The 16,673-nt window shown below is 43.4% G+C and overlaps 1 protein-coding gene across 20 annotated transcripts in view; it reads left to right on the plus strand.

The window, feature by feature from the left end:
- The window catches only part of ADGRL3 (adhesion G protein-coupled receptor L3), a 493,319-nt gene that overhangs the window by 381,468 nt on the left and 95,178 nt on the right, over positions 1 to 16,673 (plus strand). For all 20 annotated transcript variants that reach the window (XM_066548038.1, XM_066548041.1, XM_066548022.1 and 17 more), the window contains 2 exons: positions 6,956 to 7,261; positions 8,887 to 8,990. In XM_066548038.1, coding sequence (XP_066404135.1) covers positions 6,956 to 7,261; positions 8,887 to 8,990 — 410 coding nt within the window. The remainder of the gene's footprint in view (positions 1 to 6,955; positions 7,262 to 8,886; positions 8,991 to 16,673) is intronic.

The following is a 16,673-nucleotide window of genomic DNA, read 5'->3' on the forward strand; positions in this document are numbered from 1 at the left end:
GCACCTGTTACTCAAATCAAAAGTGATTTCTCTAACAATGGGATACTGGGGGATTCCTTCCAGTCTTCTCTTTAATAGAGTTTGAAGGATTCAGGTTGGAAGACAGTGCATAAGATCTGCACCACTGGCTCTGATGGATGTGAATCATGCCAAGGGACAGTGATTGTTTAGGAGGTTAGAAGTTCACTCCATACATCCAGTAATAACAACAAGAACACACAGCTGGTATGTCCTTAAAAAAAAAAGATTGTATGCTTCTTTTTTCCCCCTGTGTGAAGCCACATGTGGATTGAAAAGAAAAAAAAAAAAGAAAATCAGATTTTATACATTCAAATCCAGAAATTTAAAGTAACTGCAACCACATCTGACAGTATTTTTGAGAACCAGAGTGAATTGAAGCTTGAGTGCCTAAAAATAGCCCTTGAACTGAACTCTAAAAACTATTAGATTTGTCCATTTATAATAAATCCTGATCTACTGTCTATTAGATCATCTCTTCTGTAATCTTTTCCTATGGGCATAGTTCATGTGTATTTCTAAAAGCATTACAGCATGATGTTGAAAGAAATGTTCAATTTTTTTGTGTCTTGCGCACAATGGTCCAGGTAAATTTCTGCATTCAGAATCAGTTGCAAAGTCTGGAACAAGCAATAAGGCTTTAATACCCTCAGTGGATGGTTGCCAGAGGGTACAAGAGGTTCACAAAGGTGGATTTGGCAGAGCTCCTGGGCAGGAAACCAGAGATAAGACTTTAGGAACTGTCTTCTGATAGAAGAGGACCATGGTGAAGACAACAGGTGATGCTCCTGTGCTGTACCCATTCATCTCCTGGTGTTGCTAGATATGTGCTGTAAAATAACAGTTAAAATTCTGTCTGATGTCTCTGAAGTTACATATTTTTAGCAGGATCCAGTAGTTTCTTGGAGAAGAATGGGTCAGAGAGAAAAAAAAGAAGAAAATAAAGAAGTATCTTCTTTTATTCAAATGACAACTAAACTGGGGACCTGACGTTAAGAGCTGTTTGGAGACAGAAAAAGTATTAAGTGCTGACACATGCACACTCCCACAGAAGTCCCACAGAAGCATAAAAGTTGATATTTCACGAAAATGCAGTCAGACTGCTGTTTGGGTTCTTATTTTTTCAGGCAAAACCTAGAAATTTTCAATAATACTGACAATGTTTTTGACGGAACAGCCTTTCTGTAGCAATCTGCAGCAATCCAGCATGTGGAATGACTGTTGATCATTGTCAGAAATGCAGCGTTTTGTGTCAAAAGGGCTCTGGTCTGCATACCTTTTGCCTGTTGAAAATGGGTGCATTCAGTGGCTTTTTGGGTGTATTAACTGTCTTGCTGAGAGTGGTGCTGCAGTGAAAAGGACGAGCTGGGGCAGTTTGAATGAGCTTGAGCCTGTTGTGCTGATTTCTCCCACTTCGGCTCTCATTCTTTGTTGTTTATGTTAAATGCTGAGACTGAGACTCAGAGGAAAGTCCCAGTGTGTTAAGTGATTCCAGCTTGAAGTGCCTTGAAACAACTGAATCTGCACCATGTCTTGGACTGCTGCTGTAGGTTTCCTCTCAGCACAGGAACTCAGCATATGGCCCATATCCATTGCAGCATCTGCACAAGCCCAGCAGAGCAGTCATATGTGAGCAGAGTAGCCTTGGGCACAAAAACTGATCCCCTGCTAGAAGAAATAGGAAAAAAAGAAAATCCAGAAAGTGATTTTTTCCATTTGTCAGCTGTCCACAAGGGAATGGCTCTTCCTTCTCTCAGATCTCTCTGATGCAGCATGCTCCTCCTCTGCTTTTCCTTGTTCCCTTGTGTTAGTTAAGAGGCAGGAAAAGGAAGAGCTGTGTATCATACTTGATGTGCCTTTTTCACAGCGCAGGGCTGTGTGCAGTTGTGTTGTTGATGACAATGTGCCATGTTGAGCACTCTGGGGCCACTGCATATGTAATCTTTCCATCAATGGGTTTTGCAACCTTTTGTCAGTGTCAGTAAATAAAGCTCCACAATCCCAACTTCCCCAAAAGCAGCGTGTGAACTTATGTTCCCACGCAGGATTCTGGCTCAGCTTCCCAAAATAATGGCATGTGTGAGCAGAGGGGAGAACTGTTCAGATGTTTGATGTGAGGCCGACTTGGCCTTCGCCTGCAGTAAAAATAAATCATAGTTGCTCTCAAACACGAGGAAGGAGCTGTACATAATTTAGGGGCTAATCTCACCTTGTCGATTCCCTGGCTCGCAGCTCTTGAGTGGCACCAGCATGTGGCTTTTGGTCTTCCAGCAGACATTTACCATGAGAAGGTTTTGCAGGGCGATGTCTTTAACATAGACTCAGTGTAACTTTGCAATCCAACAGTGTGTTAATGAGTTGGTGCTGTCTGTGTAGGTGCTTCTTTTCATCATTCTCTTCTGTTACCTCACGTGGAGATCTTTGAAAAAAACACATGAAAACAAAAAAAAAAGGCGAAAGAAAGTGGGAATATATTTACTTTCAAATATTACTGTTTTTCTAGGGAGTTTCAGAAGATGTTCTGAAATGTGTTTGAAAATGCCTGTAGAAAATTAATTCCCATGAGATGCATTTATGTGACAGGAAAGAGAAAAACAGCTGTGATATAATCCTCCAATTGTATTAGGTTTGTGGGGTTTTGTGATGCTTCTTTCAACGCATGCCTAAACCTTCTTATTTGCTATGTAAATACAACTTGCACCATCTTTCAGTAGAAGAAATGATAAAAGGAATGCTGTAAGCAAAGGATGTTGTTGCCAAATATGAAAAAGGCAAAACTACAGGGAGGGAGGAAAGGGAGGGACCTCCAGGTTTTGTGCTTCTTGCAGCCTTCTCAACTCCTTCAGTGCTTCATTTGCCTTCATGCAGCAGCAACATGTGTAAATAATGGAGTCTGGACGTGCTCAAGAGAGCACTGGCATTAGGATGGATTAGTTGTACCTCACTTGGTCCAGCCCTGCTTTAGGTGCAGCACAGGGAGCAGGCAGGGCCTCCTGGCTGCCAGCATCCCATCCCTCCTCCTTGAGCGTCAGGCTCAGGAATGCAGGACTCGCCAGAGAGTGAAGTCATCGTGACTTGCTTGGACCTTGAGCGTGGAACTTGGAGTGCAGCCTCTCCTTCCAATTACGTGAGCAAGTGCTGGCTCGTAGCACGCAGCCTGCAGGCTGAACCTTTGGATTGTGACCCCAGGGGGACAGCTTGATGGATGTCTCCTGTCATCCCTTACCCCACCAAAGCCAGTGAGCCTCACCCAGGAAATCCTCTCAGCAATTTCTGCTCAAGGGGCACCTAGTTATCTTCATTCATGGGACAGAAAGTGCATGATGTCTCTTATTAAGTATTATTGAGTACACCAGGTTATTGGCTGGAGACTTAGGTGCCAAGATTTAAGAAAAATGAGAGAAAAGGTAGCAAATAGCCTTTCTTGCAATCAGAGCTGTTTTTGTGGTAGGAAAACACTAGTCAGTCATTTGGGAAAGCAGTGTCCTATGTCTGGGAGAGATAGGAAGAGGTGAGCAGAGCACCTAACCACATTGTGGTTATATGACATGTGGTGGATTTTCTTCATGACAAATACAAAGTGCTGGTCACTTGTCATGTCACTACTTCAGGAGAGGGGAACAGAGAGAAATGGGGGAAAAGACAGTCCATTATTTATGTGAGATTTTTTCCCTATGAGCAAATCCCTATCATGATTTTCCTTCCACCAAGTAAAAATCTGCCTCCACAAGCCTGAGCTCTATGTGGAGGTTGGGAAATAAAAGAGAGAAGGGAAAAACCTAAAAATTTCTATTTTCTTTCTAGTGAAATGTGCCCTGAGTAGAGAGAGGCTCCTCTGGGAGTTGCAATTGCTCCCTTGTGGACGCTGGAAATGTTTTGGGGTTTGTTTTTTTTATGACTGCAGCTTTAATCTGAATGATGGCAAAACTTAGTCCTCTGCTATTACTGCCAGCTCTCTAGATAGAGCAGGGAAGAAAAAAGTGAAGTATCACTTTGGGGTGTTTCAGGGGAAGAAATGTTTCCACAGCCATAAATTGCTTTCTTGGGAGCACTGAAAATTCCTATCCCAGTGCTCTGCTTCATGGAATCGAAGTCAGCAGTCTTGGATTTGTAACGAATAAAAACTGAGTCTTATCCAAAAACTTTAAGGTCTTGATATGGCAATGCATGGTAAAAACAAACAGTGAAATAAAGTAATTAAGTTTATACATTTCTAGTTTTACTAGAAATATATAAACTATATTATATAAACTATATATATACTAGAAATATATAAACTAATTATACTACATTATAGTAGTAGTATTGGTGGTTTTTAAAGGTGCTTGTCCTGGAGCAAAAATTGTGTTGTGAAACATTGTCTGAAGAATCCCTCTGCTGAAGCAGTGCTGCAGTGCTGCTTTCCCCCAGGTTAAAAATTCACAGTTTATTGGCAGCCTGAGTTAATCTGGAGGTTTGATCTCTGTTCTGTGCTGCAGGATTTAGGTGCTTTTACACAGGTTGCAGTCTCTTCATGGTTTTGCTTGGATTTGAGAATCATTTATATGTAAATTATCCCGATCCCCTGTTCTTTGCCTTCTTACCAATTAACTTGGTTTTTGAAGCACACGGTTGTGTGAGCAAAATTGGCAAGTGGTGCTTCCTGGTGAAAAACTGGGTGGTGTTAGCATGGTGATCATGATTGCTGGAGCTCATTACCAAATTGACTCTTTGAATAATCAAACCTTTGAACTCAGCTCAGTGGTATCCCATCCGTCTCACTCCGTTAGGCAGCTCGGAGGCAACTCTTTCATGTCGTCTTACAACTTGTCCTATGTAAATGGCGGATGTGTTTATTTTCAAAAGCAGCAAGAAAGCCCAGTGGAACAAGAAAAAAGTTGGAAGAACAAGCCCTCAAAGAGATTTTGACACTGGTGCCAGGGGGTTTATGAAAGATAAAACAGCTCATTTTTTTATGGCTGAAAGAAAATGCCATTAAATCCCTTGTGCCTATCTGCTACAGTAAACTTGCCAGAGCTATTCCAAAAACAGCATGCCGTGGGATATTCAATGATTTTCAATGAAAACTAGGCTTAAAAATGCAGATCTCCTGCGTGTGGATCAAGGGGAGCTCCAGGGTGCTCAGTGTATGTTTCTATATGCTCACACATGACTGTAAGAATAATTTTAAACAGGGTTTGCTAGCTTTGACTTTGAAACTGCATCCACTGTATCTACTCAGTTCCTTTGTGCATGGCATAGGTAATTTTGCAGAAGGAAAATAACTTGTTATTGTAAGAGTAAATGGGAAAAATTTTACAGGTTGCTATCTACCAGGCTAATCTATATTATGAAGAAATAAAACATACTTGTATTAAGTCCTGCTGCAGTAAAAGTGTAATGTTTGCTGAAGTTCTCTACAAATTTTAGTCCTCCCTGTAACATCAGAGGGAAATCATTGCTTGGTGACCTAGTGCAGCTTTGAGCAGAAACTGGAAGAAATCTGAGAGAAAAGATCTTGCAGAAACATGCAGGATCTGCGTGTTTTTTGTATTGTATTTTTCAGAATTCATTTAAACTCGGGGTTCACGGTGAAAGGGAGGTGGCAGGACAAGGCTGGAAAATCTGATCACTGAGTGTTGGAGACCTGTTTTCAGATTAGTGTCCTGGTGCTCAGGTGAATTAGTGTAAAAACTCCATTTCATGTTGCTGGACATGGAGCAGCAGTGACTGAAGCCTTTTTGGATCCTGAAAGAGGTGGGATGGTAGTGAGGTGTTACAGCATGGAAATTTGAGTGAGAATGGATCAAAACAAGCTTTTTATATTGCTTCCTTACCTGCATTTCACAGTCAGCCCCAAAATTTTCTCAGGCAGGGATTGAGGGGGCAGTTGTGAATATCTGGCACTGAACTGGAGTAAAAGTTTTATGCTGAGAGAAGCTGGAGGGTGCTTATCTTTGAGAGAGGTAAAGGAGATGGGAGAAGCAAACTTTTCCATGAGCTGTGTGTAACATGACAGGCATGATGGGGGAGCAGTTGGGGGCAGCCTGCTTCAGTTCCCCCACCTGATATTTCAGGCCAAGCCATAGACAGATCCCTGTGAAGCTCCAGTCTGTGCAAGCACCTTGGTCTAAACAGGAGGTTAAATAAGATAGTTGTAAGGTGGGCATCCCTCAGTATTCCCCACACACTCAGTACTTGGTGCAGCTATTGCAGGATGTACAGAGGGTTAATGCACTTCTAAAGCAGGCTCCCCACCTCTTGCTGCTTGACTGCTCATTGCAGGTTTTCAGTGAATTAGCCCACTGAGCATTAAAGTCTTGAGGATCTGGCTGGGCTGACGTGCTTTTTTGCTTGTGTCACGTGGCTTCCAGATCAAGGGGCCAGGCATTGCTCTTGGGATGGTGCAGCAAAGCACAAACCTCAGAGAAAATTGATGGCTTGCTCCAGAGTGCAGCCTTGTGTTCATCCCTCTGTGCACTTTTGATTTTGGGAATAGATTTGTGGTTTGGTTTTGGGTTTTGTTGGTTTTTGTTGCTTTTTTTTTTTTTTTTAATTGCTCTATGGAAAACGTTTTTCTGTCCAAACCAGCCGGGTCTTCAGCAACACTTAACAATTGAAAGCATTTCTCTGCTAGGTGTTCCCTAAAAGATGGGAAATAAGATTTTTGCATTAAAATGCCAAGAAGAAAAATGGTGAGGGCATAAAGTGCTGCTTTATTTTCATCGATGCTGGTGCTTTTGGAAAATCAGTTGTGCTCCAGTGATCATTACCCCCCTGTGTGCTTCTCTCACTGTTTGCTCCAGCTTCTCTCTCAAAGGTGGCTTGTGCAGAAAGCCTTGCCTTAGTCGTAGCTCCAGTTACACCCTGCAGGGCCCTGCAGTCATCAGAGGGGACATCCTCAGGACCTAGGCTTGAGGATCCCTTCCTCTTTCTAATAGCTCTGCCTTGGTTTCAGGAGTATCCACATCGGGGGCTCTGGGCCCAGGGAGCACCGCTGCCAGCACCACGCCGCGCGTGGCCACCAGCACCACGGGCCGCACCACCACCACATCAGCCTCGGGCAGGAGGAACAGGAGCACCAGCACGCCGTCCCCCATGGCTGATGTCCCTGATGAAATGACCACACACCTGCCACCTGCCTCCTCCCAGCTGCCACCATCCGGGGCAGAGAGCTGCGACCCCATGGAAGCCCGCGACATCATGTGGTCCCGGACTCGGCAGGGCCAGCTGGCAAAGCAGCCCTGTCCCTTGGGCTCCATAGGTGAGTCAGGGGATGGGAGAACACAGCAGGCTGTCTTCACTTTCCATAACACTTTGTCACTTAATACTGTGCAACGAGTACTAAAAACCCTTTGGGAATGTGCTGGAAGAGCCTCTGCTTCCAGAAGTTGTATATGATGTGCTTTACCTGGTTTTGCCTGTATTTGTAGCCCCTGGGCTCACTGACTGATGTGTTGGTAGCTAATTCTTTGCTTGTTTTGCTGAGAAAGGGGACAGGGGAGGAAATCAACAAAACTTGTACTTTGAAGGTCCTGAATGAGTGTGAGTGATTTTTTTAAACTGCAGCCAACATCCAGTATGATCAGCTGGGAAAGTGGGGGCGGGGAAACAAAGCCAAATCTTTCAAAATGGTTTATTGCTTATTGGATTTTGCTCCTTTTTTCTGCTTTTCCCACAATTGTTTTCTTGAAAAATGTTGCTTTTGGAAATTTTCTGTTCAATTTGAAACATAATCGCATTAAGAATGGGTTTTGGCATACGGTTCAGTTTGCTGTGGTTTAACAAATGCAGTTTTCTAAAAATAGTTATTTTTCATGCTAGCCTTGGTGTCCAGCCCCAAAAGTTCTCTTCTCCTGGAGAGTCATTCACACCTGTGTATATGAGTACTGACTCAGTCTGGAATTTGGTGAGGACAGACTGATAAAATACATGTTAAAGTATGAGGAGCATGGAAAGGCATCACGGGTGAGAATAGGTAAAGAACATTTTTGCTGTCTTTCCCAGCCCTGCTTGGTAAAATTAATGCCAAAAGTATGATGTGATTCCCAGAGGGGGGAAAGGATATTCTGAACCAAAACTGTAAAAAGGAAAAGAAGATGGAAAACGAAGGCTAGATGCAGGGAGTCCTTTCCTAAGCACAAGAGCTAAGGACAGGATGAAAATAACTAAGGAAAAGATAACAGCCCAACTTAAGCATAGGGGATGGCCAATAAGCCTTTCCCATCTCCCATTTCAGTGATTCACGCAACTTGTTAAAAGCTGTGATACATTAGCAGTGATGCACTTCTCTTTGTCTGAAAGGGTCTGAGACATTTTGCTGTCTTTTCCAGCAGGGATTGGGCAGCACTTCCCAAACAAAACTCTTCTCCAAAGTCCCTCTTGACAGCTGGGGGCTAACAGTAAACCCCAGCCATTATATCTTGGCGTCTGTAGCATTCAAACTTTTGCGTGTTTCCACCCAAATGTTGTAATGATGATTCAGAGCCATAAAATCTTCATAAAGCAGCAAGGAAGATGAGGCACAGGGTCTGATCCCAAATCACCAGTGGTGAGGCAGTCCACTCAAGGTGCTGGCTCGGTGTTTGAGATCGACTTCTGATTTCTTAGTAGCTGGCAGCTCTCCTGCATGTCCTCTGTCTGTAACTGCTGTTTGCCAAATTGGAAATAATATTCCTGCACAACATCGTGGGTCTTTTATGTCTTAGGGCCCTTAAAGGACCAAGTTGGTACTTTAAGGAGGAGAGGAGAGACTAGAGACACTGAAATGACTCAGAAGTCTGCTAGTCAAGACCTGAGCACTAATAAGCACCCAGAAGCCTTTGACATGGGGTTCTAGGGGCAAAAATGCAATGAGTCACACTGAGCACAGCAACTTTCCTATTACAGGTGTTGCAACTTTCCGGTGTCTCGCGCCTGACGGTATCTGGGAACCCCAAGGACCTGATCTTAGCAACTGCTCTTCACCCTGGATCAACCACATCACTCAAAAGGTAAAACCCTTCCCATGTGTTGACCACTCTGAGTCTGCACAGTGAGTTTGCTCAGCTCTCTGGTTTTCTCATACAAAGAACCCAAAAGGATCAACAGTCACACATAAAGCACGAACCATGCAGAGTAGCCAAGAATTTCAAGGAGAAAGCAAGTGTCTCATGGAAATTAAGGCAGAGAGGGTAAGGGAAGGCAAAGAAGAAGGACTAAAGAGTGGAATTAAACTAGAATGAATGACATTTCTTGTTCGTGGCAAGAAGAGGGAGGAGGAGGTGGGTGGACATATGGAAAGTACTGAGTTGTTGAAAAAGGAAGCGCCCTTTCATGCATCCTCAAGGATTTTTTCATGTCACGCAAGCACAGGATAAACCCCATAGTTAAGAAATCTTTACCAAAGAAAGGCAGGCTCAATGTGAAATGTTTGTTTTGTGCCCCTGACTTTCTGTTTTTAACTTCTGCCCAAATTATAAAAGAACTGGTGGAATAGAAAACAATGCTGCAGTAATGCTTATCTTTTGACTTTTAAGTCCCTTGATGAATGTTTTCTAGCACTTCATCATTTATCAGTGTTAAAAGTGCATTAACATGTGACAATAGAAGTTCAAGACAAGCAGAGCTTATTTGGTAGCAATATGTTGAGCATTTTTGTTATTAATGCACAATGGTGCTTTCAGCTGATTTCATTACAAACAGAGACCAGATGTGTGTTTACGCCACGGAGTCTGTGGGCTGAATCTTTATTACGGCAATTCGTGGGGATTTATTCACTCCTTTAGCCAGAGTGAGCAAGTCTTGGCCTTGTAAGTTCTGTGTCACTACTTGCTGCACAGTAGTGACACAGAACTCCCAAAGAGCCACTGGTCAGTGGGATGGGGTCACCCCCAGACGAGACTCTTGGACATTCTCCTCTCTGCCCCCCATCTAAACTGAGACCTAATAATCTGTAAATTGCTATCACTGGTCATCCCTATCTTGCTTCATCTGTGCTTACACCCATCCCTCCACAAAGGAAAACATCAATTAATGTGGGGCTGCTGTGATATGGCACAGCCACTACAAAGCCCATGGTCCTTCTGTCCCTCTCTTGCCGTACACCCAGCGAGCTGATGAGCACAGGCTGCCTTTGCTGGCATTAGCAGCTGTGTGCAGCTCTTGTTTTATGACCTATGTACTTACCCTGGAGGGGTTAATATTACTTACTCCAGCCATAATTCACCCAGGCAGCTGGGAGACTTCTTGCTGCTTGGTGAAGATGACTGGGCCGTTAGCCATTAGCAGAGGGAAGTAATAGCCTGCACTGATGAAATCTCCATCAAGGTTAGGCTTATTTTATTTGAAACCCTAGCTATCATTTACGTAACAAATGGGCCCCATTTAATTTGTTACGTGCTTTCAAAGCAGGCTAAAATTGAACAAGGCAAGTTTTGAGAAATGCCCAGCAGGTTACAACTGGGACTAGATTTTTTTTTTTTCTTTCTGAAGAAATTTAGTTATGTTCAGCATTAAAAACGTTCTTCCAGTCAGTAGAAAGGACTTGGGGAATCTATGAGATGACCCTGGATCTAAGTTTTTTGCCTGAGTGGGAGTTCATTGGGATCTTGAGATATATGACCCAGCCTCAATGACAGCTGTTACAAAACATCAAGACTTTTCAGGAGTGACTTTTGAGGGGAAAGCCTTGCAAGGCTCGCCTAGGGGTATGTGTTGGGGTTGCAATCATTGAAGCATTTATATTGGAAAAGACCTCTAAGGTTATTGGGTCCAACCATTCACCCAGCACTGCCACATCCACCACTAATCCATGTCCCTAAGTGCCATGTCTACATATCTTTTAAATCCCTCCAGGAATAGTGACTCAGCTGCTTCCCTAGGCAGTCTGTTCCAATGCTTGACCACTCTCTGTGAAGAAATTTTTCCTAATATCCAATATAAACTCTCCCTGGTGCAACCTCAGGTGGTTTTGTCTTGTCCTATCATTTCTTACCAAGAGAAGAGACTGGCACCCACCTTGCTGCAACCTCCTTTCAAGCAGTTGTAAAGAGGGATAAGGTCCCCTGAGCCTCCTTTTCTCCAGGCTAAATACCCTCACCTCAGCTGCCTGAGCAGCTTCTCATAAGCTTTGTGCTCCAGACCTTTCCCCAGCTCTGTTGCCCTTCTCTGGACTTCCTCCAGCACCTCAATGTCCTACTTGTAGTGAGAGGCCCAGAACTGGACACAGTACTCTGGGTGTGGCCTCACCAGTGCCCACTACAGGGGGACAATCACTGCCCTGCTCCTGCTGGCCACGCTGTTTCTGAAACAGGCCAGGATGCCATTGGCCTTCTTGGCCACCTGGGCACACAGCTGGCTCTTGTTTTCTGCTGGGCAGCTTTCCAGTTACCCTTCCCCAGCTTGTTGTGCTACATGGGGTTGTTGTGACCCAAGCGCAGGACCTGCACTTGGCCTTATTGAACCTCATACCATTGGCCTTGGCCCATCGATCCAGCCTGTCCAGATCCTGCACATGCCCTGTGAGGGCACTCAGCATGATCTGCTCCATGATATTGCATCACATTTTCAACTTCCACTCCGCTGGGGTACCCCCAGTTAGCCAGGGGTGCTGATAAATGATGGAAAGTGGCTCAGTAAGCTCTTCTGCCAGTTCTCTCAGTACCCTTGGGTGGATCTCATCCAGCCCCATAGACCTGTGGATGTGTAAATGGTTTATCAGGTGACTGACCATTTTTTTCCTGGATTGTGGGGGTTTACTTCTGCTCCCCATCCCTGTCTTCCAGCTCTGGGTGCTGGGTACCCTGAGGACAACCTGGGTACCCTGGTCTTGCTGTTAAAGACTGAGCAAAAGAAGGCATTAACTACCACCTCAACCATTTCCTCATTCTTTGTCACTATATTTCCCTCATATCCATTTTTTTATTGTCTTTTATGGCAGCAGACAGGCAAAGTTCTAGTTGAGCTTTAGCCCTGCTAATTTTCTTCCTGTATAACCTCATAACGTGCTTGTAGTCCTTCTTTGTTACCTGTCCTTTCTCCAGAGGCCATAAGCTCTCCTTATTTATTTTTCTCATTCTAGCCAAAGTCGGTCTTATTCCCCACCAGCTCAACTTTTGGCACATGGGTACGTCCTGCCTTTAAGATTCAGTAGGATCCTGACAGTAAATACAGTTTTAAATTACATTTGAAATAACCAATAGCCATTTGGTTTCCCTGCCCAAGCAAGAGGCTTGAAAATCATCACTGCACTTAAAGGTGGAGACTTGATTCATCCATAAATCAAGCACTGGTTTCTAACATCCCTGCTGTGAATGGGATGCTTCCCAAAGCTTGCAGATTTGCTCCAGCACCTCTCTGAAGATGAAAATGGAGCCTTCTGCCTTTAAGTCAAACCAGCTTCTCTTCCTTCTGCTCAGGGGACAGCTAGAGGGAGCAGTAAGCCAGCTGTGCTGTGAGGACAGGGCTGGTTACACCCTGCAGCTCAGCTCTCCTGCATCCCCAGCTCTCCTGGTCTCAGCCCACTGCAGCTGCACCACAGCTGACAAAATGGGTAAAAATACTTCTATATCAGCCAGGGTTCATACCTGCTCAGCGTGTCTTCATTCCTAGTCTGCTTTGTCTCCCAAAAATCTGACATCTGCAGGATCCAAACTGCTCAGGAAGAATGGGATGGGTCCCCTGGAGGGATTTCAGCCAAGCCAGAAAGGATGGTAGGGAAATGCTGTGCTTGCTTTCATATCTGTGTAGTGAAGTAAGAAAGATTACTTACTTCTCCTTCTCCTGCTGTGCTCAGACTGTAGATTGGGTGTTTGCCTGCTTGCATCATGGTATTAGGTTTTACAGCCGTTTCCTAGCTTCCATTAGAGTTATTGTGCTTGATGGAAGATCAGAACAAATGTTCTCCTCAGCAATTCATTGGCCTCCTGACATTTACTTTAACTTTATTGTTGGTGCCTACCATGCCCTCGGAGCGGGAGAATGAACTTGCCAGTGCGATTGAATTATGCACTGCTACCCGGCTTATTTCTAGAGTCAAGCAGCAACAGGAAGCAAAAAGGTCAGCTTTGGATACATTGCATCATCCTGATCATGAGGTCACACGTTCAGTCTCAGCCTGTTTGTTTTTCTTCTTGCTTTTATCAGTGCCATCCTTAGTGTAGCGTGTGACTTGCCTGGAGATTTCTCTTCCTTGCTGCAGCTTTCAGCTGTGGGTGCTGCCTGGGAGGACAGGCACTGCTATGCTCAGCTTCAAACCTCTGGAAGAGAGGAGGCTTCTTTTGTAGCAGAACAGAAAAATTTGTGCCCTTCATGAATGCGCAGAAAGCGTCAATCTGTAAATCTGAAGCACATGCCACCCATGCCCTCCTGAGTGGCCTGGATCATGTTCTCCCAAAGAGCAGGTGAACCTTAGGATTTGTAGCACCTTCCTGAGGTCTTGTAGATCTGCTTGGGTGTGTGTTACAGGGAGAGTGAGGTTTTGTGGAGGACATCCCCACATTGTCGTGTCCAGGTCTGAGGGTGCAGTTGCAGTCCGGATGACAGCACAGTGAAATCCTCCATCCAAGTTGCTTTTGGCAGTCTGTTTTCAGAGCACCACCACGAATTGGATGGAGCAGATGCCACAAAGGGTGGCTTATTAAAGGGTCATTAAATGCAGTTTAAGTTGGTTGAATACCATGGTTTCATAGCCACTTTTTCAGTGTTCTCTAGGTCTGCTGTTCTCTATGGAGAGCATTGTCTCTTCTCCCAGACAGCTGGCAAAAGGAAAAGAGGACGCAAACTGTGCCAGGGGAGGTTTAGGTTTTTGCATCAGGAGGCATTTCTTCATAGATAGGATGATTAGGCTCTGGACTGGGCTGCCCAGGGAGTTGGTGGAGTCACTGTGTCTGGAGGTGTTTAAGGAAAGGCTGGATGTGGTACTCAGTGCCATGGTCTAGCTGACATTTTGGTGTTTGGTCTTAGGTTGGACTTGGTAATTGTAGAGGTTTTTTTTCCAACCTAAGTGATTCTGTGATTCAGAAATAAAAAAAGAAAGGATGGTAGATATGCTCTGACTCTTTACTGTGAATGCACACACATATATTGAAATTCCTGCTAGGGAAGGAAAAATGCCATGAGACGCCACGCTTTGCAGTGTCAGAAGTTAGCCCACAGCCCCTCTTACAGGCTTGCTACCTGATTGCTGGGAGCTAATGGTGCCTGGGGAAACCTGTCAGATGTTTGTTCCTCCAGAAAAAAACATCAGCTTCGTGGTCTTTCCAGCTGACCAGTCCATCTGTATGTTACTGTTTTTAAAAATCCTAGTTCAGTCTTTTATGCCATCTTTTTATTTTTTATATCAGTTTACCTCTTCAGAAGTCTGCAGGAAAATACTTTTGCCTTTATAACTATTGGTGTTTTAGTTAATTTGCTCACTTCTCAGCATATTTCTTATTTCATCTGAATTTTCCTCCCTAAATACTTATCTTCTTGCAATTTCTCTCATTTTTATTCTATTGTCCTCTTCTGCAATTGAGTTTCTTCTGAGAAAAGTAGGGCTGAAACAGCAAGCACTGCTGCAAGAGAGTCATTATTTATCTTTCCAGACAAAACTCTCCACTTCTGTTTGTTGGCATACATGAAACAGGCAGGAGAATATGTCTTCTCCAAAAACTATTATTTCAGAGTCCTTTCACTCATAAAAAGATGCAAGATAGTGGCGCAAACTTGGAAAATGTTAGCAGAGTGTTAAACAGAGGGATTTCAGGTGTGCCAATGATCATTTGTAAATCTGGCCTGAATCCTGTCCTCCCAAATGGAAGAGGGGAACAATTTTTTTGGCAGACCGGTATAACTGTGTTTTGTATGTTGGCATTATTGGCAAGAAACATGTTTTCACACCTTTAAATTAGCATTCTGAGACTGCTTTTAATCTGTTAGTAAAGGGTAAGAAGAAATAGGCCAAAAAAACACAGAAACAAAAAATTTGGTTTCAAAGTTGGTTTGAGCAGAATGTTTTCTTTTATCCCAGAATCCTATTTAGGTTTTACATTTAATTTTTTCCTAATCAGGGTAGAAAATGCTAAAAAGTAGTCTCATATCAGGGAGAGATGTATTATTTTTAATTCCCTTTATTGTTCTCAAGCCACACAGTAGAAAGGTCAGATACTTACACATTTTCTCTACTTCTTACTTGCCTCTCAATATTGGTTTGAGCCATGGAGATCCTCCAGGGGTTGTTCCTGTATTCATATGTAACTATGTCAGTGTTTGGGTTAAAGAGTATTACATGTTTTGGAAGAAATAGCATAAAGAGCTCATCTTTCATGCGGCAATAATTAAGAGAAAGATGTGGAGAAAGTAATTTATAGGAAGGAAGTAAGTTAGTAATGCATCCTCTTGGGTAGCAGTAAGCTTTGCTGAACATTACGTAGAATTAACCAAGAAAAAAAAAAGGGAAAGGATTCAGTCCTGTTGTTGTAAGAGACCAGATACTTATCTGGAATATTCAGTCCATTTGGGACTCATAAGAGAAGTTGGATTTGACAGCACTGCATAGGAGACACTCCAATTTCAGTGAAAAAAGCTCAAAAGAATTGGGGAAATCAGGATTAATGTGTCACACAGCCATCATTCTAGACATCCCTCTCATGCCAGAGTGTGTCTCAGCACTGCTGTAGTGACTTGTAGCTGCACATTCTGTGTGACCATGTGTAGGTGCGGAATCGTCAGCGCTAGGATGTAGTTTCAATACCTGCCAGCCAAAAGCATTTTCCCAGAAGAATGGCCCATATGTGTTCTCAGGAAACCTGGGTCTGTAAGATAACTTTGGGTAAATACTTCTATGTCCCAGGAGTTCACAGACTCTGAGCTTTAGCCTGCCTTTTTCTCGGGTGTTTCTTCCATTGCTGCCTATTTTTTGTGTTTATTTGGCCGCAGTATAATTCCTCAAATTTACAGTTTTTAGGGTGAGTCCAAGAGAAAAGGAAAAGGGTTAATTAGTGACCAGCTTTTAATCACTTTTGCAGACAGATAGGAACAGCAGCAGCCTGCAGGGAAAGAAAACTCTTGTGTTTGCCTTTGTAGCAGCTGAGCTGCATTTTCTCTGAGTGTGCCAGTTTGCATAGGTGTGTGGTCCAAGGGAAAATGTGAACATCAAATATTGGGTAGTGGGGTTTTTGGTTTTACTGTGGTGTATTTGTAAAAAATATCTTGAATTCCCACAGTTTTCTGCAGAGCTTACACAAACAATGTATCATGATACATGCTAAGCTTCAGCAATGAACTGCAGGAAAATGCTGAAATTGATTTCTTTATGTAAAGGGATTTGATGCAGTCGTTCTTTGAAGTTCTGAGAGCCAACAGCAGAGGTCAAAATTCAGCCTCTGTGCTGATGTGTGGCTTCCTTCAGCTGCTTAGGAGAGCAAGCAGCTGTAAGAATAGGATCTGGTTTCTATGGCATTAGTCTTCAGTGTAACAAGAAAGAAATAATTCAGTTTTTGAATATATCTTATCATTGCTCTAATGGGAAGAACAACACATTATCTTCTTTATTTATCTTCTCTGTATCATCATATGCGTTAATTCCCTGAAGACGAGCACATGAACATCTTGAGTTAGATTTCATTAAATCAGATTGGCTTTTGCTGTCAAATTGATGGAAGTAAGTTATTCATTTATAACTCAGCTAATTGATTTACAGAGAGGTAGAAGCT

The sequence above is a fragment of the Molothrus aeneus genome, chromosome 4, assembly GCF_037042795.1.
Source record: "Molothrus aeneus isolate 106 chromosome 4, BPBGC_Maene_1.0, whole genome shotgun sequence".
NCBI lineage: Eukaryota > Metazoa > Chordata > Aves > Passeriformes > Icteridae > Molothrus > Molothrus aeneus.